Consider the following 25,921-nt stretch of genomic DNA (forward strand, 5'->3'; position numbering starts at 1 on the left):
ATGGACGGCACGCTGTGTTTAATGAGAAAAGTATAGATATCTGATACCGCAAGAGCTGAAATTTGGTAATACAATAGTTGACTAAATAAGTTAAACGAAAAAAATATCCAGCTTTATATTTAGTGAGGGAAAAGTGTCCAGCCGATGCAGTCAAAGATACGACGCGCCCGAGCGCATACCCGTGCGCAGCATCCTTCACTGCATCAGCTGGACACTTTTCCCCCACTAAATTTGAAGCTGGATGTTTTTTTCGTTTAAGTTATTAATTTAACTATTAGTTTACAAAATTTCAGCTTTTGTAGTATCAGTTTACTCAGCGCATATTTTTCACTTCTTTACGTGAAAAGCTGGAGCATAATCCCCCACTCTAAATTCGGCTGGACACGTTTTTTCATTTATTTATAACATAATAAACATATTAACAAAATTTCAGCTTTTGCGGTATTAGTTTTTTTTTATTGTTATTTTACGTGTGTGGGAGGCTGCCGCAGCTACACCCCCCGGAAGTGCGCCAGCTGGTGGTCCATTCACTTACTAGCGATGCCAAGTAAAGCTTAGGACAAATTTTCAGCTTTTGTACTTTTGGTCACTAAAAAATGTCGCTGGCTCCCGGACTATAGTTGGCGCTATCATAAAGTCACATAGCAGGCAGCCAAAAAGCATATAAATCCCAAAACTCGAGAAATTCAATTTTGTTTGTTTACAAAAATTGCAACCATATGTTTTGTGATCATATGTTTTCGTGTTGGATAATTTTTGCTGACTAAAATTTTGCCAGTACAAAATGAACGCTTGCTCTCTCAATTTTTGTGTGTTGGATAATTTTTTGTCGTTATCGAACGCCATCCAGTAAAAATTTGGAAAACTATTACAAATTTTTGACTTGTCGAACGCACCTATTATCATTAGTTGTGTTTGTGATATTTTAAAATATTAATATTTTCTAAACTGCGTAATCGATTCAAAAGGTAATGAAGTCAAAATAAAGACAATTTATCTTCAAGAGATCGATATTATTAAAATTAAATTTAATTTCAGATTAGAGTTTTAGGGATGTAAAACGTACATACGTACATCGATATGTCGGAAACATCGATCTTTGCTATTCGATACATCGAATAAAACCGATGCATCGGACGTTTCCGTCTTTTCCAGACCGTCGGATCTACGCAACCCAGAGTTATAATTATGGCATACATCAAGATAACCTACCGTTCAGCTATAGAAAAACTAAAAATGCAGATTGCTAGTACCATTTACGCTGATTTTAACTATATAAATATTATTTGCCGCAATTAAAAAGTAAAGTAGATATAAAAGGTAAAACAAAAAAAATTGTGATATTTCAAATTATTAATATTTTCTAAACTGCGTAACCGATTCAAAAGGTAATGATGTCAAAATAAAGACAATTAATTTATCTTCAATCTGATATATAAAATGTGTATGCAACAAATGTGTATAAAACAAAAAAAATTTAGTAATTTTTTCATAAAAAAATCTTTTTTTAGAAAAAGTCCATAATCAATTCTACTTTGTAAGGGTTATGATCCCTAAGCGCGGCCAAAGGCCTCCTACGCAGAAAGAAGTTCTTGTCGCTTGCTTGTAAATGCTTTTAATTTTGTTTATCACTGAATTTTTTAATCTCAAAAGTAGATCATAATAAAATATGTATGTATATCAAATTAAAGGTAAGAACTTACACTTTCTAAATAATATATATGTATGTCTTTAGCATTGATTATGTACTTTTTTCTAAAAAAGGTTATTTTATGAAAAAATTAACATTTTATTTGTTTTTTTTTTTTAATTTTTTGCTTGAATATATAAGCAAGCAAACACATTTTATGTATCAACTTAAAGATAGATTAATTGTCTTTATTTTGATATCATTACTTTCTTAATCGGTTACCTACGTAGTTTTGAAAGTATTAATATTTTAAAATACCACAAAAACCTTCTTTAACATTTTATATCTTCTTTACTTTTTAATTACGGCAAATAATATTTATATAGTTGAAATCAGCGTAAAAAGTACTATCGGTCTGCATTTTTAGTTTTCCCATACTGAACGGTTGGTTACCTTGATGTGTTCCGAATTCGCTCTCATAGAAAAGTTGTACTTGCTCATCAGCTGTTTTTCGCACTGGCAAATTCTTACAAGTAAAAATGTATCCAGTAAAAACTTACAACAAGGCGAATTTATATAAGGTGGTGTTACTAGCTCAGCTGATTTTGTGTATGTGTTTCGCCGCACGGCTTCTGATATCAAACTGAAAAATTTTGTTTGAATTTCTACACACACTCTTACAGATTTTGACAGTTTATGCCGCCAAAGCAAAAACAAAATACATGTAAATTTTTGTTTTTGTACTCCTGCTATCACCTTATTTTAATTCGCCTTGACTTACAACTTCAACTGTCATTTTTCGCTCTCTCAATTTCGCCTACTTTGCAAGTTTTTGCGTACGACAACGCCAAATCATGTAAATTTCGTAAAAACTTTTACTGGATTTTACTGGAAACTATTATCTGAAAAGAAGTGTGGAACCACAACTTTTTGAAGCGCTAGTGCTTACACCTTTGGCTCTCTTACAAATATAAACAGTAACATTAATTAACTCTTGTACTAGCTACATAATAACTAACTTTATATTAGCCGTCATCGAATCGCCACTTCGCTGCGTGCTGTGTTTGAGTTCCGGTCGCTTAACGAAAATGTTTGCATGTAAAAGCAACAACGAAGTTGGCTAGCATGAATATACGATAGCGGGTTTGGTTCAGTGGTCCAGTGTTGCCAAGTTTTGAATTTGAAAAAGCACTAAAGCTGATGCCAGATAAAACTTTGTAGCTTTGCGTGACATTTATAACTTCGCCAGCAAAGCGCCAGACGCAAAAGGTATGCCACAATGAACGCCAAGAAAGCAATTCTGTACCGCTGTTTTACTCGTAAAAGTTGCTGTGGATTTTATATATTTTGCTTTAAAATTATCAGCAATGTAATTAAGTTTTATGTTTCTGCATGAAAACCCGAATTTGGACGAAACAAAATAAATATTAAACCGGCTGATTGTCAAAGCGCGCAAAAAGATGGGAGTTGGCCATCTTTTCGCTTCGCGCTGCAGCTTCAACGATTTATGTGGCATGCTTTGTGCATTTTCATACAATTCATCTTATCTGTCAAAGCGAATCTGTCACGTAAAGCGAAGCAAAAGTTTTATGTGGCATCAGCTTAAAACCCAAGAAAAATTGGGTTTTTTTTTTGCCGAAAAAAGCTCCAAATTTCTATTGGAGTATTTAAAGGCCTTTGTAAGCATGGAAAATTGTATTGTAGGGATGCCAATTCAAATTAGTAAGAATCAATGTTTCTTGCCCGACGGTCGAACTTATTCTGTTTTGTATAAATTCAAACATTTTCGTCCAAGCCACGTTAAGATTCTTTTTCTTGTGGATCCAACGTTGCTGTTTCGCTTGGATACAAGCAAAATTGAATAATTTTTCCTGAGTATTTAAAAGTTATATTCTTTTTCGTTTTGTTTAATTTTTTCTAAACAAAAGCAAAAAGAAGAAATGAAGTTTCATGGAATATGTGGTACTTTAAATCTACACTACTCTTATGATCTTGTGGACTAAAGGAACATAAAGAACTTTTCTTTCCGACCACTTAACACTTGAAACATTACGAAATTTTATTTCCGTTTTTAATCTGTTTTAGGGATGTAAAACGTACATCGATATATCGGAAACATCGATCTTTGCTATTCGATACATCGAATAAAACCGATGCATCGGACGTTTCCGTCTTTTCCCAGATCGTCGGATCTACACAACTCGGAGTTATTATTAGTTGCGATCCCGTACGCGGCCGGACTAGTCAGAAATAGTCAGAATAAGTCAGATTTTACTGGAAATCGATCCCGTACTCGGTTCTCTGACTATTGAGAGGACAAAAAAGAGAGTAAATACGGTTCTCTCTCTGTCAGAAGTTACCAGTTTTAGTCCGAGAATTTTACGCTGGTAAATTCTGGTAAATGTGTCAAACGGTCAGCTGTAGTGTGTTTAGCAACCAAATTGTAAACAAAAGAAAAGTGCACTCTGCTAATTCATGTTGAAAAGTATTTAATTACTTGTTTAAGTGGATTCTAATGAATTTGAAAGTATTTTTGGTTATTTACATGTATGAGCTGAGTGTGTTTACATACAATCTAAGCAAAAATTTACAACCGAAATCTGGAGGTTATGTTGAAGTTGACAGAAGTTACCATTTTTTACTAGAAAGCGGTACCGTACTTTTCCTTTAAGACCTGTATGCAGCTCTCAAGAAAAGCAAAAACTCCATATAAAATGACGTACAAGAAATGGCTAAGTAATTTTCTTGAGTCAAATTTCCTTAAGGCAGTACGCAGTTCTTCAGAAATTTACTACGCTTTCTACTACGGTTTTCTAAAGTTTTTTGTGAAAAAAGAGCACAAGGCAACCCAGGTTTGCAACAGAAATATATGCCCGTTCCATTATTTCTTGAGGAAAGAGTGAGGCAACAGGCTGTGAGGTATCAAAAATGTCAAAATTCCTTGGACACACACGCGAAATAATGGCAATTTTTTTTTGACCGTTTTCTTGAGAGCTGCATACAGGGCTTTAGTCTGTTCCTATAGCAGTCTGGTTTACAGGATTTAAGCTTAGTATCCAGCTCTTAAGAAAAGCAAAAACTCCATATAAAATGACGTACAAGAAATGGCTAAGAAATTTTCTTGAGTCAAATTTCCTTAAGGCAGTACGCAGTTCTTCAGAAATTTAGTACGCTTTCTACTACGGTTTTCTAAAGTTTTTTGTGAAAAAAGAGCACAAGGCAACCCATGTTTGCAACAGAAATATATGCCCGTTCCATTATTTCTTGAGGAAAGAGTGAGGCAACAGGCTGTGAGGTATAAAAAATGTCAAAATTCCTTGGACACACACGCGAAATGATGTCAATTTTTTCTTTACCGTTTTCTTAAGAGCTGGATACTAAGCTTTAAAGCAACAACGAAGTTGGCTAGCATGAATATACGATAGCGGGTTTGGTTGTATCCAGTGTTGCCAAGTTTTGAATTTGAAAAAGCACTAAAACCCAAGAAAAATTGGGTTTTTTTTTTGTCGAAAAATGCTCCAAATTTCTATTGGAGTATTTAAAGGCCTTTGTATGCATGGAAAATTGTATTGTAGGGATGCCCATTCAAATTAGTAAGAATCAATGTTTCATTTTCGTCCAAGCCACGTTGAGATCCCGTTTCCTGTGGATCCAGCGTTGCTGTTTCGCTTGGATACAAGCAAAACTGAATAATTTTTCCTGAGTATTTAAAAGTTATATTCTTTTTCGTTTTGTTTAATTTTTTCTAAAGTTCCTATCAAACAAAAGCAAAAAGAAGAAATGAAGTTTCATGGAATATGTGGTTCTTTAAATCTACACTACTCTTATGATCTTGTGGACTAAAGGTACATAAAGAACTTTTCTTTCCGACCACTTAACACTTGAAACATTACGAAATTTTATTTCCGTTTTTAATCTGTCTTATTTGAGCGTATTATCCATTGGCGCATAGTGGGAAAAATATAAAAAAAGCTGTATATTCTTCTAATCCCACCTGATTTCGATTATTCTCTTTTTTCAAAAGGTTTATTAGATAATAATTTTACTGTTAGGAGATGCTGTTGCTTTTTTGAATAGTCGTAAAAAAAATATATACAAATTCAGCCCAAACTAAAGGTCTAATAGCCCGAAAACAATGAAAACGATGAGCTACGGTTGCTGCTGTTTAAATCTGAAGCTTTCCCAAAAACTTCCGTAGATATTCGCCTATAATACTGCCCTAATACAAAAACAAAAGTTAAACTTTATAACACAACTTTTGCATTTGAAAAAACTACCTCCATAATTTTTATAAAAAAGTTTAAAAATCCAGCCATTTTGCTTTTAATAAGTGTTAATAACTGTACTTAAACTCAGTTTCTTAAGAATAGTATCTAGTTCATTGTGTAATAATGTCAAATCTATCGATACTAAAACGTCTGAGATATAGCGAGTTTAAGTAAAAATTTCGCAAAAATTGTCCGCTGTGAAAATCAGTTTTTTTTTGGATTTTTCGACATGAAGGCATCAGTAAAAACTTAGTTAAAATTAACTGTAAATGTATTTATGTGTAAGCTATCGATTACAATTGGTTTCAACCGGTTACTTCGACCCAAACACCTCTCGTGATTTTTTGGGCATAATCCGCATGCCTAATATCGTCTGTACGACAAGACAAAACGCGATGTATTATTAAGCCGAGATGTATATTTCATTGAAAACTGCGAGTCGAAAGAGGATATTAACGCCGAAGAGGAGGTTTTGAATAACAGCGCTGAAGAGGTAGTGAATATTGTGCCCTCTGAAGAGGTAGAAAAGGTTGTGCCAGCAGATTTATGCAAGTCCGAGTATGAAAGACCGACAAACAATAATACAGACTACGAAACTCCAGAAGCGGGTTCTGACTATGCTGAGTCACCAACTGCGAAATTCAGGCCAGGGAGACCAAAAATCTTACGAAAAGGTGTGAAGGGCATACCGAAAAAGCAGAAGCAAGTCCTGACTTTGTTACAGCAAACGAATGTTCAGATACCAATGTTAGTAGATGAAGCTATGTCAAACAACGAGGCAGATGAATGGAAATCTGCGATGCAAGAGGAGTACATGGCGCTGGTTTGTAATGATACGTGGGACGTAGTTGGCCTGTCAACAGACCAGAAAGCAATAGGTTGCAAATGGGTGTTTTCGCTGAAGAAAAACGCGTGGTGTGATTGAACATTTTAAGGCGCGGTTGGTCGGCAAGGGCTGCAATCAGAAGTTTGGAATTCCAACTACGCTGAGACATACTCGCCTGTCGTACGTCATGCAACCATCAGAATGATACTGGCATTAGCAGCAGAGTATCAACTTAATGTCCACCAATTAGATGTATCTACCGCTTATCTCAATGGAGACTTGCATGAAGATATTTATATGTCCCAACCGCAAAACTTTGACAACGGATCAGGCAGAGTACTTAAACTAAAAAAAAAATCACTCTATGGCCTTAAACAGTCGGGACGTATATGGAATACTAAATTGATAGTGTGCTTAAGGAAATGGGTTACAGAGCATGTGGAAGTGAACTGTGCTTGTACAGTAGGGAATCCAAAATTACTACAAATGTCATAGCAGTTTATGTCGACGACCTTCTGATAGCTTGTTCGAATCTTGGTGAGTTTAATGAAACTAAACAAGCTATTGCAAATGTTTTCCAGATAGTCGATAAAGGTCCAGTTCATAATTTTTTGAGAATTGAGATCGAGCGAGAAGGCGAAACCGGCACGATACTTCTAGGGCAGAAGCAGTATATAATTAACGCTTTGAAAGAGTTTGGTAAGAGTGAATGCCGGTCGGCCGCTACACCTTTAGAAGTAAACTAGTGAACCCGCGTGGCGTTAAGACGCCAAAATTGAGTTTAACATTTTAAACAGATGGCAACACTATTCACAAACCTTAATAAATATTGCAAATGTTTCAAGTAAATTCGTCCATCTCTTTTTGAACGAAGAGAGGTCTCACATGGCGACGGTTTTTCATTTCCTCAAAATTCAAACCACCGGGCACCGCTAAAAAAGGTCGTAACTTCAAAAAATAAAACCTTAATGCACATTTAGAATGACGGTGCTAATCTGATGACCTTCACATTAAAGATCTGATGACTATAACAAAAAATTATTTATTTATAAAAATTAACTCAAACTAATTTTTTTCGGTATATTATGGGTTTATTCGAAAGAACATATGTTCCCATTAGTTGTGGAACCCGATTTCATCATGTGGCTATCTTCGCAGTAGCGTATCCTGTTAACCCAGTTCTCCAAGACCTTGTTGATGGTTTCTGGCTCTATCATACGCCTTAAAGGCCTGAATCGTTAATGCATTGTTCGCATTCTATCGGTCCTTCGCGGCATGGCACAAAAAGGTCTAAGGGCGTGAAATCGCGACTCCGAGGGGGCTAGTTGACTTCATCGAGACAGCTGATAACACAATTACCGAACTTTATCGCTCAAAATAAAAATCGAATAGATGGCAACCCTAACAGAAATATTTTCAAACTAAAGTTTTATTAAAACTCTTTCTTTTGCCACTCATATTTTAATATTTCCTTCTGCGAAGCATTTTCAAACTGAAATCTTTTAAAGCTCTTACGTCTGATACTTTGATACATAATTCAATTACCTGAAAAATTAAATTGTATTTGGCAGCTCCTAAACAGTTCAGATATAAATCCTTCTCAAACCCATGAACGATTAAATCACCTCTTTTAGTATTTATTTCACTTAATAATTCATTTAAATTTAGAATTTTCCACAGCTGGCAACTCTCTTCAAACCATCAAACAAAATTTTGATGTTTAAACTGAAGATTTCTTAGCACTCATTGGTTTAACACCCATATTTTAATACTGCATATAACTAAATTCGGCTTTTAAAGCAGGTGGCAACCCTTTTCAAAACAATTTCCTGTGGGGGAACATTTTGTAAATTACCAATGTAATTTCCCTATTTAAAATTTAATTTGATTTCTTAAACGGGGGCAACACTCTCACAGTTAAGTTAAGAAGCAAAGCTTTTAATAACCAATTTGACTGATACCTATGGCAACTCTTTTCAAAAAGTAAAACCTCATTGCACATCTCCAACCAAGCCTTTTAATTTGACACCTCATTTTTGAAAATCGAGCGAAGGATGGGGATATGATTGTATTGATCTATAAATAAATAACCTCAACTTGATTTTTTAAAAGGTGGCCATTCTTTCCGGAAAAGTAAAAGCTTACTGCACATCTACATATCAAGCCCTATAATTTGATACCTCATTTTTGAAAATGAAACGATTGGTTCAGATCTGATGACCTGGACAAAAAGTCCTTACGTGTATTATATATATAGATATAGTTAAATTCGACTTTTTAAACAGGTGGCAGCCCCTTTGAAAAGTAGTTTCGCGCTAAGATATTCTTAAATATTCTTCGTCTAACATTGCGATACATATTTTAACCAACTGATGAATTAAGTTGAATTATATTAATTAAATATGTGGCAACTTCGCTAAATATAGTTCAGAAATAAAGATTTTTCAACCCCCCTTCGACTGATGCCCATGTTTTAGTAATTCATTTAACATATTTAATAATTTGAATTTAATTTTTAAACAGGTGGCAACCCTCTTCCAACACCTCAAAAATATTTTGTGCGCTCAAACTAAAGTCTTCTTAATATTCTTTCGTTTTACATCATTATTTTAATATTTCATATAACTTCTGGATAAGTTAATTAAATTCGACATTGCAAGAAGGTGGTAACCCTCTTCAAAATATTTTCAAACGGCCACCTTCTGAAGCCCCTTTCGTTATGCGCGCATATGTTGAAACATATTTCTCCGAATTAATTTTTTTAATTCAAATTGAATTTAATTTTTTAAACAGGTGGCAACCCTCCTAAAGTTAAGTTAAGAAACAAATATTTTCAAAACCTTTTCCACTGATACCCATTTTGTAATAATTGATTTTTATATATAATTTGAATGAAATTTTTGAAAAGGTGGCAACTCTTCAAAAAAGTAAAACCTTATTGCATATCTGCAGTCCAAGAGTTTTAATTTCACTCCCCATTTCGGAAAATCGAACGAACGGTGCAGATCTTTTATGCGGAACAAAAAATGTCTTCGCGTATTATTTAGAACTTAACTTTTTAACAGGTGGCAATTCTTCTCGAAAAAGTTAAACCTTATTGCACACTAAAAATCAGAGCCCATTGAGTTGACATCTCACTTTTGAAAATCGAACGAACGGTGTGGATCTGATGGCATTGATTATTAAATTATTTGAATGCGATTTTTTATCAGGTGGTAACTCTTTTCGAAAAAGTAAAACCTTATTGCACATCTACAGATCAAGCGCTTTAATTTGACATCTCAGTTTTGAAAATCGGGCGAACGGTACAGATCTTTTATGCTGCACAAAAAGTCCTTTCGCGTATTAATATATAGATTTGCAAACCAACTGCACTAGTGATGAGTACGAAAGTGTTAACGCTTGCGAGTACCAGTCCATAATCGGATCCTTGATGTACATAGCTAAATCTTCGCGACCATATATTTTGCACTCAGTTTGCAAGTTGTCTCAGAGAAATGCATATCCCCATAAGGAACACATGACAACGGCTAGGCATATATTACGCTATCTACATGCGCCATCGAACTTGAAGCTAAATTATGTGAAAACGGGTGAGCCAATTAAATGTTATGTAGACGCAGATTGGGCTGGAGGTTCGTCTGATAGGAAATCCTTTACAGGCTATGCTTTCTTCTTAGCTGGCGCCGCGGTTTCGTTGGAATGTAGAAAACAATCATCAGTGGTGTTAAGCAGCATAGAGGCTGAATATATGGCACTTTTAGCAGCGGAAAAGAACCGTATAGAGAATGTTATGAAAAGAAACTGATTGAATTGAAATATTGTCCAACTAAAGATATGGTAGCAGACGTATTTACTAAGAACTTATGTAAAGTAAATCATAACAAATGTACTGTATTGCTTGGACTCCGTTCGAAGTAGTTTTTTTTTTTCTGTTTAAAAATGTATGTATAATGAAGAGGAGTTAAAATGCATCAATGCTTCTCTTAGCAGATTCTCTATACCATTTTGTATGAATAAAACTCACTCGCATATAACCGTCTAACCGAACAAGTTGGTATTTTACTTTGTCCATCTTAAATATTACAATAGTCTAGCACCGACAGAAAAAAAAAAAAATAGTGAAAATCAACACGTTTGCGGGCAAGACACGAGCGAACCTCACTCACACATACGCAATGCTTGACGTATTTATTTGATTGTCTCCGTGGCGCTTTATGAATAAAAAAATAAAATTGAATTGGATATGAAAATTTACAAAAAAAAATTTTTTTTTCGCGTAATTGAAACGTTTGCATACATATAAAACGTACCCTTTGGTACAATTGTCACAAACGAAAAGCAACGTTTCTCGTTGGGAAAAATGACAGTGAATCTTACAATTACTATGTACAAAACTATACAAAACCACAAATGCTATGATGATCGATGAGCAAATGGGAATTGTTTTGTACATTTTATTTTCGTACCCTGCACGAAACACAACCTCAACTTCTGTAATTAAATATAAAGACTTTTAATTTTTTTTTGTCACGGGTGGGACGGGCTAATATTGCTTAATAATAACTCATAATATATAGAAAGCACTCACACAATTTAATATATAACATGATAAAAATATAGTAAGGTAGAATCCCTGAGAGTCACTTTTCAAATTCTTGACGTTTCCAAACAATTTAATTTTTAAATTTACTCACAAACTCACACACACATTTTCATTTTCAAACTCAAGCAACAACAATTTCGAACAATTTCATTTTTTTATTTTCACTTTTATATGATTTTAAAATGTTGGCAAACTTCAAAAAAAAATCATGGCCGACGAATTGAGAGAACGGTTCTACCTTGCTATATTTTTATCATGATATATAACACAATTTTATTAAAAGCAGGAGAGTTCTAATGTATATTATTATCTTACCAAGCACTTGAATTATGAATTGCAAATTATTTGACAATACTTTGAACACAACCTATTTGAAACTCACTCAAAAAATTTACTTAGAACTTGATTTCCCATATACGTAATACTCCTATATTGGCAGTAAGAGCAAGTACCATCCGAAAACACTACACTACAGATATATTTATTAATAAACACCTACAAAAGAAGAGGAACACATACGTTTATAAATAAAAATGGCACTCACGCACACAGTGCATTGACAAAAACGGTACTACCCTCCAGTACTGCTGGAGTCAATCGCTTCTTTTGAACCGCTACTGCGTCGACTCCTAGATAAGATAATTTTCCAATTTTTCTTTATCATCATTTCTAATCATGTGAGTAACATAGCGGGCTGTGTACTATCCGCAATTGGAAAATCCGTAAATTTAAATTTGTAATATCTCAGCGAAGCAAAAATATATTTGAGCAAACTCAACGCCATTTTAAAGAGAAATACTTGTACTTTAACATCTTTTTTGTATTTTTTTGAAAAAAATTACTCTGGCTTGCATACACAACTTTAAAAATGGGCAAAAACGGCATTTTTTTGCACTTATAGGTTAGAATATCTTAAAATCCGTTCTGTGGCCAAATTCGAATTCAGCGCACCGAAAACCTTCGTGAAAGTATAGTTTGGTTTCTAGGTAAAAATTTTGTCGGCCTGTGTAATTTTTCAACTAATATTGAATTATTTGGAAAGATGTCAAAGGTGTAAGCATTTGGTTTAACTCAAGCAGGCTGCTAGGTGTTATACATCAATTTAAAGCCAGATGCTATATAAGCAGAAACAAATTACTTTTTCTGAGGAAATTGGTTGAGCCATGCCGATACTAATGCATGTAAAACCTGCACATGTGCAAAACGTACAATTATCCTTAAACTATCTCCCTTTGATTGCTGAATCCAAACACATTGCGCGGATAGGTTACTGCCAATATGCAAGTATTAAATACATATCGTTACCTTAATTCACAAATGCCCTATCTGCAGTTTTTGATTTACTTTTTATAATGTTTTATGCTTCTCCTGCAAAATAGAAAATTTGCCTTTGTAAATTAAGGTAACGATGTACCTAAATACATACGGGTCATTCCATACAATATTTACACCTCAATATTTTTTTTTTTGGGTGAAATATATTTTTTTACGCACTTTAAAAGAATACACCTTTTTTATTTCGCCATGATATTCGAAAATCTCGAAAAAAAAACCTTCCCGAAAATTTGAACTTACGGAGAAGTACCTTAAATGATTTTCTCCGACAAATAGTTTATTAACTGCAAACAAAGAAAAAATATACTTCTCCGTGAGTTTAAAATTTGGGGATTTTTTTCCGAGATTTTCGAATATCATGACGAAATAAAAAAATTGGTGTCTTCTTTTTTTCGATACAAAATGTAAAAAAATGTTTTTCACCCAAAAAAAAAATATTGAGGTGTAAATATTGTATGGAATGACCCATACATATTTATGTACATACATAAATACACACATATTATCCGGCCAAAACAGCAATAATTACTTTTACTAGGAGAAGAAACCTTCTAGGCATGCACCCTACATATAACACTAGTAGGCATAGATATAGAAATGTGCAATGAGGTAAAGTATCTAGGGGTAATTTTCGACTGCAAAATTTTATGGTAAAAGTCCGCCGAGTACACTGCATATAGGGGTATTTGACCGATTTCGAAACGACTTCTTACGATATTTAAAACTGTAAATGTTTAAAATCAAGTAAATAGAGGGGGAGGATGTCCAGGTATTCCACCAAAACAACGAAAATAAAGTTGCTTAAAGTTTGACATCCATCTTAACGAGGTCGGATTGCAGAAACATTGATACCCACGTATTCGTATTGGCGCTGAGATGGTTTATTCCTAGGTTAGAATATAAAAAGTGTTGCCACCTGCTAAACAATTAAATGCAATTAAGTTAAATGAGTTACTACAATATGGGTATCAATCGAGATGGTTTTGAAAAGGCTTTCTTGCTAAACAACATGTGGGAGAATTATCATCTGTTTAAAAATTAAATTCAACTTTAATTCAAGGAAATTAGGTAACTGAAATATGTATAACAATGGTGTCATGACTATGGGTGTCAGACTAAAACCAAATTTTGGAGGATACTGAAAGAGAGGATATGTACAATAACTCATAATAAAAAGTTTCGACCTCTATCAAGGGGTGTCTGTACGACCTGAAGCATATATGTAACACTCGTGAATCTTTGTTATGTAATACAAATTTTCATAACAACATTAGTCCGCGAAATTCGAGCGTTACGTATATGTAACACCAGCATTTAAAGAGTTAATAAGGTTATAGTTTGAAACTATTTTTAGCAGGGTTGCCATCTGTTTAAAAATTAAACTCAATGTATATATTAGGTTAAATAATTTATAACAATATTGACATCTTCCAAAATGGCTTTGAAAGGGCTTAATGTTCAACTACTTTTAGTAGGATTGCTACCTGTTTAAAAAAATCAAATTCAAAATAACATATGATTAGAAAAAACACTATATGGACCAACCATTATATTGAGTTTTAATAAAATAATTTAAACCTTATCAAACACGTAAAAATTTTATACACTCATCGATCTAACTATAGTATATAGTATTTTGTTTTATTTGAAATGTCTTTTAAATTTCATTTTTTAGTGCATATTTTGTGCCTTCTTGGAGTTAATAATTATCAAAATTGTTAAAGCCGTTTCCTAGAAAACTTTGGATATATATCCATACATATTTACAAGAATTGATTGTTTAAAGTAATGAGATGCATACATACATATATATAGTAGTTGAAAATTTTTACTAGAACTTGCCCTTAAGTAGAGAATTTTTTCTAAATGTACTGATAACTATTTTCCCCCTGCAACTTTCCAAATTTTTATATTGAACCCCTCCCCCTCTTAACTTTGTTGGGCGTCTTGACTTTCCTATCACCCCCTTTACTCATTGAAAACTTTTACAGAAAACTGGTACAATACTGCAGCAATATTTTCGGCTTATTTTTCAGCAGTAGTAAGTATTTTCAATGGTCACCGCACAGCAAACGCAAATTTTCAGCAGTTTTTTTGTTTGTTTTGTGGAAAATTCGACTTTTGGCCGCCTAAATGGGCTAAATCGCCCATCTGTGTGCTGTAACAAAAGACACACGAGCTTTAATGGCGTGCAGAAGACTGGCCGGCAAATCATGGGGTGCAGCCCCTACATTCTGCGGTGGATGTATACAATGATTGTCAGGCCAATAGTTACATATGGCATGGTCTGGGGAGACTGCTTTCACCTGTTTAACAGGCGCCATGCGTACCTGTCCCATCGCGGCCCTGGAAGTAATCCTGGACCTGTCGCCACTGCACATAGTCATAGGACAGACTGCCAAGAAGACCCTCCCCAACTTCATGAGGGAGGGCACTGGAAAACGCAAGGTGGTTTCGTGCAGACTGGAAGACGAAATCAGAACCAGCTCAATAGAGGTGACACGGTTACGATAAGAGCCTTCGAGAAAAAGTTTAGAACCGAACTAAGCAGCAAAGGTAACCTGGAACGAGACAGTCTTGGATACCACCTTACGGCCCCACAACCCAGGGTGGTTCACAGGCGGTTCAAAAACCGACGAGGGTATAGGTGTAGGAATTTCAGGCGGGGGTTCTTGCCATCAATGATTGTGCAGAAGTATTTCTGCAGAGACAAAAAGACAGCACATTGTCGTCTGCAGCGACAGCCAGGCTGCATTAAAAGCGGTTACGGTTAGTATGGGAATGTGTAAGGAGACTGAACGCCCTGGGGGAACTCAACACGGTATAGCTGATGTGGGTCCCGGGCCACAAAGGCATACAGGGCAACGAGGAGGCTGACAGGCCAGCTAGAGAAGCAGCAGCCATTCGACCTATAGGACCAGAATCCTTCCTTGCAGTCGGCCCTCACACTATCAGGGAAGAGTTGAGAGCAGAAGAACGGCACCTAAGTAGAGCACACTGGGAGAACAGGTCTGAACCAAAGCAGGCGAAAGAACTTCTGGGAAGCTAAATCCTCAGAAGATCTAGAGAACTAATCACACTCCACAAGACTAATTTGAGATTTATTACAGGACTGCTAATAGGTCACTGCAGGCTGCGGGCCCATCTGCATACCATAGGGGTTAGCGCAGACGACTCCTGCCGCTACTGCGACAGGGTACCAGAGACCTCACGGCATCTCCTCTTAGAATGTGATGCGGTGGCGAGAAGATAGATAACACACCAGAGAAGGCTCTGGCCGGAGGTTTCAGACATTCACTCTCTACAGCCCTCGAAACTGCTCGGCTTCATCAGAGCACTAGGACTGGACCAAGTGTTGTAATGAGCTCTGAGGGAACAATAGAGCTTAGGTCGTACTGAAAATTCTCTAACGAATCTACTTTATTCTACATATCGTCGCTACCATGTCAAACTATCGAATTTGCAAAAAAATGCTTTTTCAATTACGATACCTTTCCCATCCGTTTAGATTGATACGCAAGTTGGCAAATCGTCAAATTTCTAGTCTTCTTATAAGTAGAGGAGACTGGCTTTAACAAAGTGTCGAATCCCACACTTTTTCCTAGCGACCGCAACATTTTTTACAACGGTTTTCACTTTCGATATTTTGACATTGTAGCGACGATATGATATGACTGCCAGTTAAGTATGAGAATTAACTCTAGATTGATCCGGATTAACGCTGCCGTTTGTCTATACTTATATATGCTGCAATATACATTCATCACCACGAGTATGAATAATACCATCCTTGACAGATTTTCCTTGTCTGTTTAGTATGAATTAGGCTGTGTGCAAAATTTGAGCCAAATCGAAGGCATTTATTTATAATCAAGGCATACTTAGGGCCGTTTTCTAATGTAAACAGTAAGGTTACCATTACTAACAGAGCAGATAAATTGTTCGTCACTTTGAAGTGTTTTCGTTTTCTTATTTTACCGGTAAAAATGAATTTGTTATTCCGTAGAGTGAAACTTCACTACATTCGCCATAAACCAAAAAACCAAAACCTTGGTTGAAATATCTAATATATCTGACTCATGAACCAAAACCAAACCAAAATTTAAAGTTGGGTACAAATTTTTAAAGGTTGCATCGGGTGAGCAACATTTCATCGATTCGAGAAATTAATGCGCTGATGAGAAAACGAAAACTCGTATATCGAGACGATAAAGTGGCCGATAATCTAAAGGTTAGATGAGAAAATGGCCCTTAAACTCATAGTATGTATGTACATATATGTATTTAGGTTTACTTAATACTTAAAACTTGATGACCGCAAACTTGCAATTAATGTTTTATGTCATTAAAGGTACTTCCCTCTTACAACAAACAAATCGGCAAGCTTGAAGCAGAGTCTACGCGCTGGCGCAGAAAACTGCATGACGCTAATAAAGATTTGGAAAAGCTAAAGAAGGAAATTCAAGAATCAAAGTATGTGGAAATTTTAAAGATATACCAAAAAGGAAAGGATTTGGAGGTTCGTTATTCGAAGCAGGACATAAATATAAATCACATATCCGGCATAAATACAGAATTTTTGCGGGATTCAGATAAACTTCGAAAGGCCTTTGGCATGGCATGTGAACTGCTACAAAAATCGTACCCCAATCTCAATAGTGATATGAAAGATAAATATGAACAGCTGCAGCATTTTATAAAAAATCACACATATTTTGGACATGATGATTATAAGAAGGACAGTGATGAAGATTTGGAAATACCAACACTGCAAAACAATGGTAAACGTGTCTATAAAATCAATACGGTCGATTTGCCTGCGTCTACGAGCACCGTAAAGAAGCCTCGTAGGAAAAGTCCAGAACTAGAAACTGACTATGAGTTAGGTTTAGATGTTATGGATGATACCGACTCAGACGATGGTATTAGTGTTTTCAAAAAACCTTCAACCATACCCAGTAATATGGATGAAACGCATGTGCTATCATGCACGACCGATGATGAATACAGCACGAATTCAGACGTTAGCGCGATAAAGTCTACGACAGATAATAAAGAAAATAGTCAGTTATTGCGAAAAAAGAATTTGGTCAGCAATATCCTGTCAGAGCAGATTGCAAGGGTTCCAATAAACAAAGATCGCGTAAAGAGTGGTAGTTATTGGTGAAAAACTTAAATCGCTTACAATAACTTATGATTTTTTGTTTGTTGCAGCATTACTTAAATCTAAAGCATTCAATCATCACAGCCTTCTAAAAACTGTAGCTGTTGGCGTTCAAAAGGAAAACAGAAAATTCAGTCCAGTGAGAGTACGCAAAAGTCCGAGAAGTATAATGGTTAAGTGTAAGTATTGAAGCTCGGTAAATAATGGAACAATTTGTACCGAATTCTTACTTTTTATCTATACTTTGTAGCACTCGCGACCACGGCTAACCTAGTGAAGCGACAGGCAGTTCGCTCGGCCAATACCACTAGCAATGACCCAATCGTTCGAATAAATCGGGCCGCCTCTTTTCGAGTAAAGAAATAATATCGCCTTAAAAAAATTTAAATCAAATACATATTTCTTTCTAATGTAATATAGTTTACTCATTTATATCGTACACTCTCATATACAAACGCTTACGTACATCCATACATTTGTATTATTTATACATTACGTACATATATTTAATTCCACATACGTTTTTTTTAAGAAAACAGGTTTACAAATTTGGATAACTTACGGCAACATAGTATAACATTCGACGTAAGATATGTGTATGAAAATTTCACCTTTCCATCCATGTATTTACATATGTATGCATTTTATTGCGTCTGCGAATAAATTCAAAATTAATTGTATTTACTGCTGGTATCATCTCTTCTAAAGTTCATATGATGAGGTATACCAAAATTGAATCCACCTGTGGCAGCCGATACCGTTGACATAATGCTAACAATTAAGTAGAAAAGCATACCAAGATTTAGGATAAGCATCAAAGCCAGTGGTAAAGGCGTGGTTACGGTACCGACTGCAAATTGGTTGACATTAGCTGGCGTGGTATGAGCTAGAACACTGTGTGGGTTGTAATATCCAAATGCATCTATCGGCGGCTGATTTGGTTGAGTTAGTTGATTTTTGTAATGCAGTGATATACGTTCCCAGGGGTCTTCAGTTCGGCGGTTTTGCAGGATATTGAGACTGTTTGCTTCAATATCCTTCTGTTCTTCTCCTTGGTTGTGAGTTGGGTTAAGTGTCAACAAAGTATAACGCTCACTGTTATCTTTCCCTGTGGCCGCTTTTAGCGAATATGGCAAAACTGCAGCCTCTGCATGAGACACATTTTCGCCATCTACGTCATGCGCCAAAACAGTATGATGCAAAACGTACAACAGCAGTGTAAGCATAGTTAAATTCCACATATCCGTAACTTCCACAGTTGCTTACAATAGTGTCATCTGTGTACACATTACAGATCTTTTATAGTACCTTTTACTGTCTTCTGAGTATTATTTGCTTAAGTCACTGCACAAATACTGTGCGTGTTCAATGGTTCAATGAGTTTGAATAGATGTTTTTTTTTATTACACACACCATTACACATTTATTATTGTCCTCAAAAAATGACATTGCAACAATATAAAGTACAAACAATGATAAACAAATGCACATCTATGCATATGCCATAATTATAATAGCAAATATTTACATATTTTAATAGAAAAACCGCCATGACGATTGTATGACTGCACAATTATCGTTGAGCATTCCGTTGACAGTTTGACGGTTTATTTGAATTGTTGGGCCTTCAACACTACCAGTGGGTTTTCAATAACGCTTTTACTTTGTATCAATTTAAGTTCACACTCGTGAGCGGTTACTTTACGTTTTCCAGACAGAACATCCTTTGGCATCGATTCAATTGTGCGCTTTATAACTGCTTGAAGGGAAGCAATTGTCTTTTCAAATGCGCTGCCAAGATCTTTAGTCCCGTAGCTGTGTGCCAAAAAGAGGGAGGCAAAAAGATCACCAGTACCTAAAATGGCAGTAATCATTAAATAAATAAGAACTATAACTTAATGAATTAGCATATGTAGGTGTATATTGTAGACGTAGGGCGCACATTCACTCATAACGCGCATTCGCTGGAAAAAATTTCATAGAGGCTATTGCTCCATCGTATGCAAATTTTTCGGTAAATCTACGAAAATGATAAACCTGAATAAGAATAGCTACGACACACTTCACTTTATAAAAGGCAAAATTTTTCAAATGTTCGTACATCCTATGGCGGTGTTCAGAATTGCATCAAGTCATGGCATCAGTCTCTTTCATGTCTAGACTTGATGGATATGCCTAATTTGCGCTACCGAGTTCCAACTCGGTATTCAACCGTGGTTGCGTATATTGGACATTTCAATCAATTATAGTTTAGAAATAAAAGAGACTGATGCTCTGGCTTGATGCATTTCTGAACACACTATATTTAAGAAACACATACACATAATTATATCAGCAGAGTCATAAGCAGGGCTGGCACATTCCAGAAAAAAATTTAAAATATGCCTACTAAAAAGCACGATAAATTACCAAAATATGCCCCTAAATATCCTAAATCAATTAGTAGGAGATCCGACAAAGGCACGACCTTCACCCATCTGTTTACTTAATGGATGAAATCTACTTTGTATGAAATTTAACGTGTTAAAAAATCATGGCCAGGATATTTTAAATTAAATATTCAAAAATTATTATTATGTATATGTATATACCAATCGAAAGCATATAAAGCCTATAGAACGTGTTAAACAGATGAGTGGAAATGAGTAATATTACCTACCTGTTCATACCTACCAACACGATAGGTAGGCCAGAAAAAAATAGACAACCCAACGTTTTCACATTCTATAGACTTAATTCTTTCGATTGGTATATAATTTGTTCAATAAACAAATGAGTACAAAATTAAGAATTACAGTATAAACAAGTAAAGAAGTATAAGTTCGGGCGAAACCGAACTTTATATACCCGGCGTAGATATCAAATATTGTCGTTCCAACTTTTTTTGAACTACCTTTGCATGATAAGTAGGGGTGTTTAATCGATTTCAAACGTTTTCGATAATATGCAGAGATAGACTTAATGATATAATTGAACCTAGTTAGGTACAAATCGATTAAGTGGTTACCGAGGTACACCTTTGCAGTTTTAAAGTGGGCGGTGTTACGCCCAATTCCTAAATGTCTATAGGAGTTATTTATTGTTAAGAGATTGTTATAACTATTAACTTGGAGTAAATTAGCATCCCCAGTTATTGAAATATTAGAGTTTTCGTATTTCTGAAATTCACCGTTATACGGGAAGCGAGTGTAATTTTAGTCCGATTTGAACAATTTTCAACAAATTACTTTTCCGTACCAAGGTTATTAAGTGCACCGAGTTTGGTAGAAATTGATAAATCGGTTACCGAGATACACTTTTGTGGTCATAAATGGGCGGCGCCACGCCCAGTATCCAAAAATTTACAATATTCTAATTTCTTAATAGCGGTTATTTTAGTGGAGTGCAATGGGGTATAGTCATTGCGCTGGGTATGCAGTTACAGTTGCATGGCTATACTCAATCCCGACTCTTGCGTCCTCGTTCGCGCACTCTGGGCAACGTGAGCAACCCATGTGCGAGATGCGGTAACCAATCCGAGTGGAGCCTTGGGTCACGGCAGAAAGAGAGGGAGCTTCGGTGGGGCCACTCTGACTTATTCGGTTTAAGGGCTCACTGAAGTCTGCAGCGTCTGTTCACCAGTAGGTGCGGCTGCANGATGGAAAGATCAGGTGGAGAAGGACTTGGCTTCACTTGGCGTTTCCAATTGGCGTCAGTTGGCACAGAGGAGAAACGACTGGCGTGCTTTGCTGAACTCGGCCAAAATCGCTTAGGCGGTTACAGCGCCAAAAAAGAAGAAGAAGGTTATTTTAATCATCGATTTTAAGTGAATTAGCTCAAGCAGTTACTGATTTATTGCAGTTTTCGTGTTTCAGTAAATTACCATATATGGCAGGTGGGCGTGGTTATTGCCCGATTTCAATGATTTTCAACAGATTTTTTATCTAGACCCTATCCAAGCCTCGTGTAGAGTTTTGTAAGGATTGGTGAAGCGACTATCATAAGTGGGCGGGGTCACGCCCATTTTCGAAAAATTTCATAATATTATTTTTCACCACAATTCTACTCCACATACTAATTTTCAACAATTTGCATCTAATATTTACAGAAATATCGCAGTTTTTGCATTTTTCGAAAATACCGTTATATGGAAATGGGCGTGGTTACAGTCCGATTTCGCCCATTTTCAATACCAACCTACCTTGGATAAAGGGCCACCTACATACCAAATTTCGTTGAGATATCTCAATTTGTCTCGAGTTATCGTGTACACGGACAGCTGGCTAAGTCGACTTCTCTTCTCATTCTGATCATTTTTTGTGTTCATATTCAAAGCATATAGAGGACTTCCAAAAGAAACTGTAGTATAATTGGTTAATAAACAGATGAACCTTTTCGTTCAGCTTCAATACCTCCGCTCATAAAAGCTTGCGCACCTCTTCGATTTTTCGCAGAAGGAAGTGCCAAAGCAATGGCTTCAATTTGGAAAACTTTGTGTGTCGGTAGTTTTAAAAGAGGTGCTTCAGTTGACAAAGGAAAAAAAATTTGCAATCAGTGTTCACTTTTATCTCGCCAAAGGGGCGTACTCCACGGGCACTAAAATTTCAAGTTATTGTTTTGTTATTTTCACCATATTCTGTAAAAGCAAACTGCATTGCAAAATTATAAAAAAGTTAAATATATGACACACTTTTCAATTTAAATTCAATGCAATGTAGAAAAAATATATGGGTAACAAATGCAATAGAAAATTTCTTTAGAATTTAAAAAATTTGAATTTTTGGATTAACAAGGACGAATAGGTAATTTTTTAACTGACAAAGTTAGAAGAATGAAACTCGAGGATGTTATCGAGTTTATACAAGTCCTTAACATATATTTTTTTCAAAAACCAATATTGCGAAATTTCAAGGATAAAATTTTAAAATGAGATTTTCAATATTAACCAGCCCTTCTGCACCAGAAACTTGAATCTGTTTAAATTCTAGTATTTCCTCATTAATTTTATACCCATACTTCTTCTCTAACCACATTTCTCTGAATCATCATTTTTAAATCACTGACGTCAGAGCGAAAAACTAAAAACGCAATTTACTATATTTGGCCCATGGTTTCGTGAATATATTGATATTTGTGTTTAAAACTTACTATCGCGCGGTGTTATATGTATAATGAGCTAGACATTTCCAAAAACATATTAATTACACAGGCCAACAAAAATGAAAAAAAAAAAATGTTGGTGCGACAAATGTTAAAGCTATTTTTGATAGACTTTTTTGTGCTGATTACGAATCCGTAAGTACAAAGGATCCAACACGTACAGGTTTTGAGAAAGTCGAGGTCAAAGTGTCAAAAAATCGGGGTTTTGCAATATTTGAGAAGCTCTAGCAAAGAGAAAAAAGGTGATAGAATCTTCCACTTAGGCTTAGATTAAAGCAAGAACCCTCGACTACTATCCTTGAAAATATCATTCCTGCACATTGAATTTATGGTCACTTATAGTCATTTATTGAGCAGTAAAATTTGACTTTTGGCGAAGTTTGAGTCCCTGCTGCAATTAAACAAAAGGTGATAGAACCTTCCACTTAAGCTTAAATTAAGGCTTGAACTTTCGACTACAATCCCTAAAAATACCATCTCTTCGTCTTGACCTAAAATCACTTATAGCCGTTTATTCAACAGCAAAAACTGCCAGCATTTTTTTTATTGTTCAACAAATGACTATAAATGGCCATCAAGTAAAGGTGCAGGGGTGGTATTTTTAGGGGCAGTAGCCTAGGGTTCTAGCTTTAAGTTAAGCCTAAATGGAAGGTTCTACCACATTTTTACTCTTTGCTCGAGCTTCTCAAATATTGAAAAAACCCGATTTTTTGACACTTTGACCACGATTTTCTCAAAATCTGTACGTGATGGAATTTTTATAATTACGGATTCGTAATCAGCTCAAAAAAGTCTATCAAAAACAGATTTAACATTTGCCGCACCAAAATCAGTGTTGCCCTGTGTTATTAAATAAAAAAAGAAATATGGCCAATACTGGTCAAGAAAAGGAGTTTCTGTTATTGCCCTCACGTTCCTAGTATATATGTATATATATCTTGAAAATAGGATCAGATACGATTTCGGGGTTTGAAGATTTGGAATCTGGAGATCATATGGGATAATTCTACATTGGAATTTCTTCCATCCATTTTAATAACTCCTGCCGCTGTTTCAAGGGCACTGTGTTTGCGTATTCAAGCATGTGTATGTATGTATGGTTGACGATGCCCTGTAGGATCTCGGAATAGACTTATTGTGTAAAAATAAGACTGGCGCCAGCTGCGATGCGAACCGGGGTTCTCAGATTTTCTAAGCGGATACTCTCGCTACATGCCGACGCCGCACATGAAAATTCGTTGACTAAGTGCCTACATATCAGTAAATCATTAATCATACCCAATGTCCGCTACTGCGTGACATTGTAACCAATTTTAGAACAAAACTCATACCTTATGCATTACATTCGGACCACTTTTAGTGCAATTTACCGGTTTTACATTACATTGCTTTACATTTTTGGACTATCTTTGGTCTAGATACAAAACTACTATACCTACGAATATATTTTTCGAGCAATTGGCCCTTCAGGGTGGTTGTTTTACCAAAGCATGTTAAAATTGCGTTCGCTTATACGTACATGAATACGTATGTATATATGTACTTTGGTGCGTTTATTCATATCTACTTATGTATGTATTTATGTATTTATGCATATAAAGTGGTGCAAAAAGAGTAAAGTCGGAATTGTAATGCTCTCACCCCCTAGGATTGTTCTATATTGAAAGAAGTATCCCCCCATATTTTTATACCCGAGCGCACTTGTGCACAATGGTATATTAATTTTGTTCACATAACGGTTGTTTGTAACAGCCAAAACGAATCGAGATAGATATAGACAAATGTATACATAAATGTTCAGAATGAATAGAGAAATCGATTAANATATATTTAATACTTGCGCCGGGTATTTAATGTTCGGCTCCGCCCGAACTTAGACTTTCTTACTTGTTTTATTTTGAAATCAAAAAATATTTAGAGGTCGCCCAAAGCGCTCAAAGTTTTTCATGTATTTTTATATGGGAAAAATAAAACTTTTCATATAAATGGCGAAATCAGCGGGATTGTCAGCTGATCGGACATGGTGCCAATTCTGGCGAGGGCAAACATCGAGCATGTCTGCAGTACGGTTACACACGAAAAGCGTACAGTAGGGCATTCAATCCCAAATTATTTAAACAATCCCGGGATTTCGGGATGTAAAAATTCTAATCCCGGGATCCCGAGATTTTTCGGTATTTCACTTTACTTTATCACAACTTTTTGCATTTTACAGTAAGTTCGCCTTTTTCAAAACACAAATTCATTGTCACCACATTTAGTCTTGGGGAGCATAATTCCCCTTAGTAAAATAGTAATTTGATGTTTAAATATTTTTGTTCTACAATATATATATATATTACTTGTCAAAAACATTTCCTCATATTTGCAGAAATGCTTTTCTAAAAAGGGCCAACAAAGTAAAATTAAGAACAACTCTACCACACTGTAAATATGTAAAAGCTTTGTGTCTTCAATTGCTACCAGATTTTTCGTTATTACACAGTTCTTGCACAAAATATTTGAATCAGTACAGTTATTCAGGCAGGTCGTGAAATTCACTTCCAAGTGCAAATGGCTCAAGTTAACATTGAATCCAAATTTTGGTGTTCTTTATGTCTTGTGTTTCACGTCAAATGAATTCTTTCGTTTTCAACATGTTTCATTCTGTAAATGAATTAGTAAAAATCTCGGGAGCCCGTTGCTGTAATCCCGTGATTTCGGGACATAGATCCCGGAATCCCGGGATTCTAGATCGTACACCTACGAGGGGGCGATGAAAGCCAGTGCTGGACGATTTCAAAATCGCTCCAACAATAAATATTCGCAATTTGCAAGTTCAGAAAGTAATGTATGTATGTCACCAGTTTGGTGAGCAAATGGGCGGCGCCTAATTCAAGGTGGGAAAGTGTTACAGGCTTTAACGGGGCAACAATGATTTTTGCGGCAATTGAATGTACAATGAAGAAATCGT

The 25,921-nt window shown here is 35.6% G+C and overlaps 2 protein-coding genes across 6 annotated transcripts in view; one reads left to right on the forward strand and one right to left on the reverse strand.

Moving 5' to 3' along the window:
* Positions 1–18,509, forward strand: part of Klp67A (Kinesin-like protein at 67A) — a 22,142-nt gene extending 3,633 nt beyond the window's left edge. Inside the window, exons 4-6 of the mRNA XM_017610364.1 lie at positions 17,017–17,818; positions 17,880–18,008; positions 18,080–18,509. Of these exons, the coding sequence (XP_017465853.1) occupies positions 17,017–17,818; positions 17,880–18,008; positions 18,080–18,195 (1,047 nt within the window). The 3' untranslated portion in view covers positions 18,196–18,509. The remainder of the gene's footprint in view (positions 1–17,016; positions 17,819–17,879; positions 18,009–18,079) is intronic.
* A 719-nt stretch (positions 18,510–19,228) lies between these two features.
* Pdxk (pyridoxal kinase) overlaps positions 19,229–25,921 on the reverse strand; it is a 19,999-nt gene continuing 13,306 nt past the window's right edge. For all 5 annotated transcript variants that reach the window (XM_017610372.1, XM_017610371.1, XM_017610368.1 and 2 more), the window contains one exon: positions 19,229–19,684. In XM_017610372.1, coding sequence (XP_017465861.1) covers positions 19,437–19,684 — 248 coding nt within the window. In that variant the 3' untranslated portion in view covers positions 19,229–19,436. The remainder of the gene's footprint in view (positions 19,685–25,921) is intronic.

This window comes from Rhagoletis zephyria, unplaced genomic scaffold, assembly GCF_001687245.7.
Source record: "Rhagoletis zephyria isolate East Lansing unplaced genomic scaffold, Rhagoletis_zephyria_1.1 Rzeph_scaffold_00306, whole genome shotgun sequence".
NCBI classification, from domain to species: Eukaryota; Metazoa; Arthropoda; class Insecta; order Diptera; family Tephritidae; genus Rhagoletis; species Rhagoletis zephyria.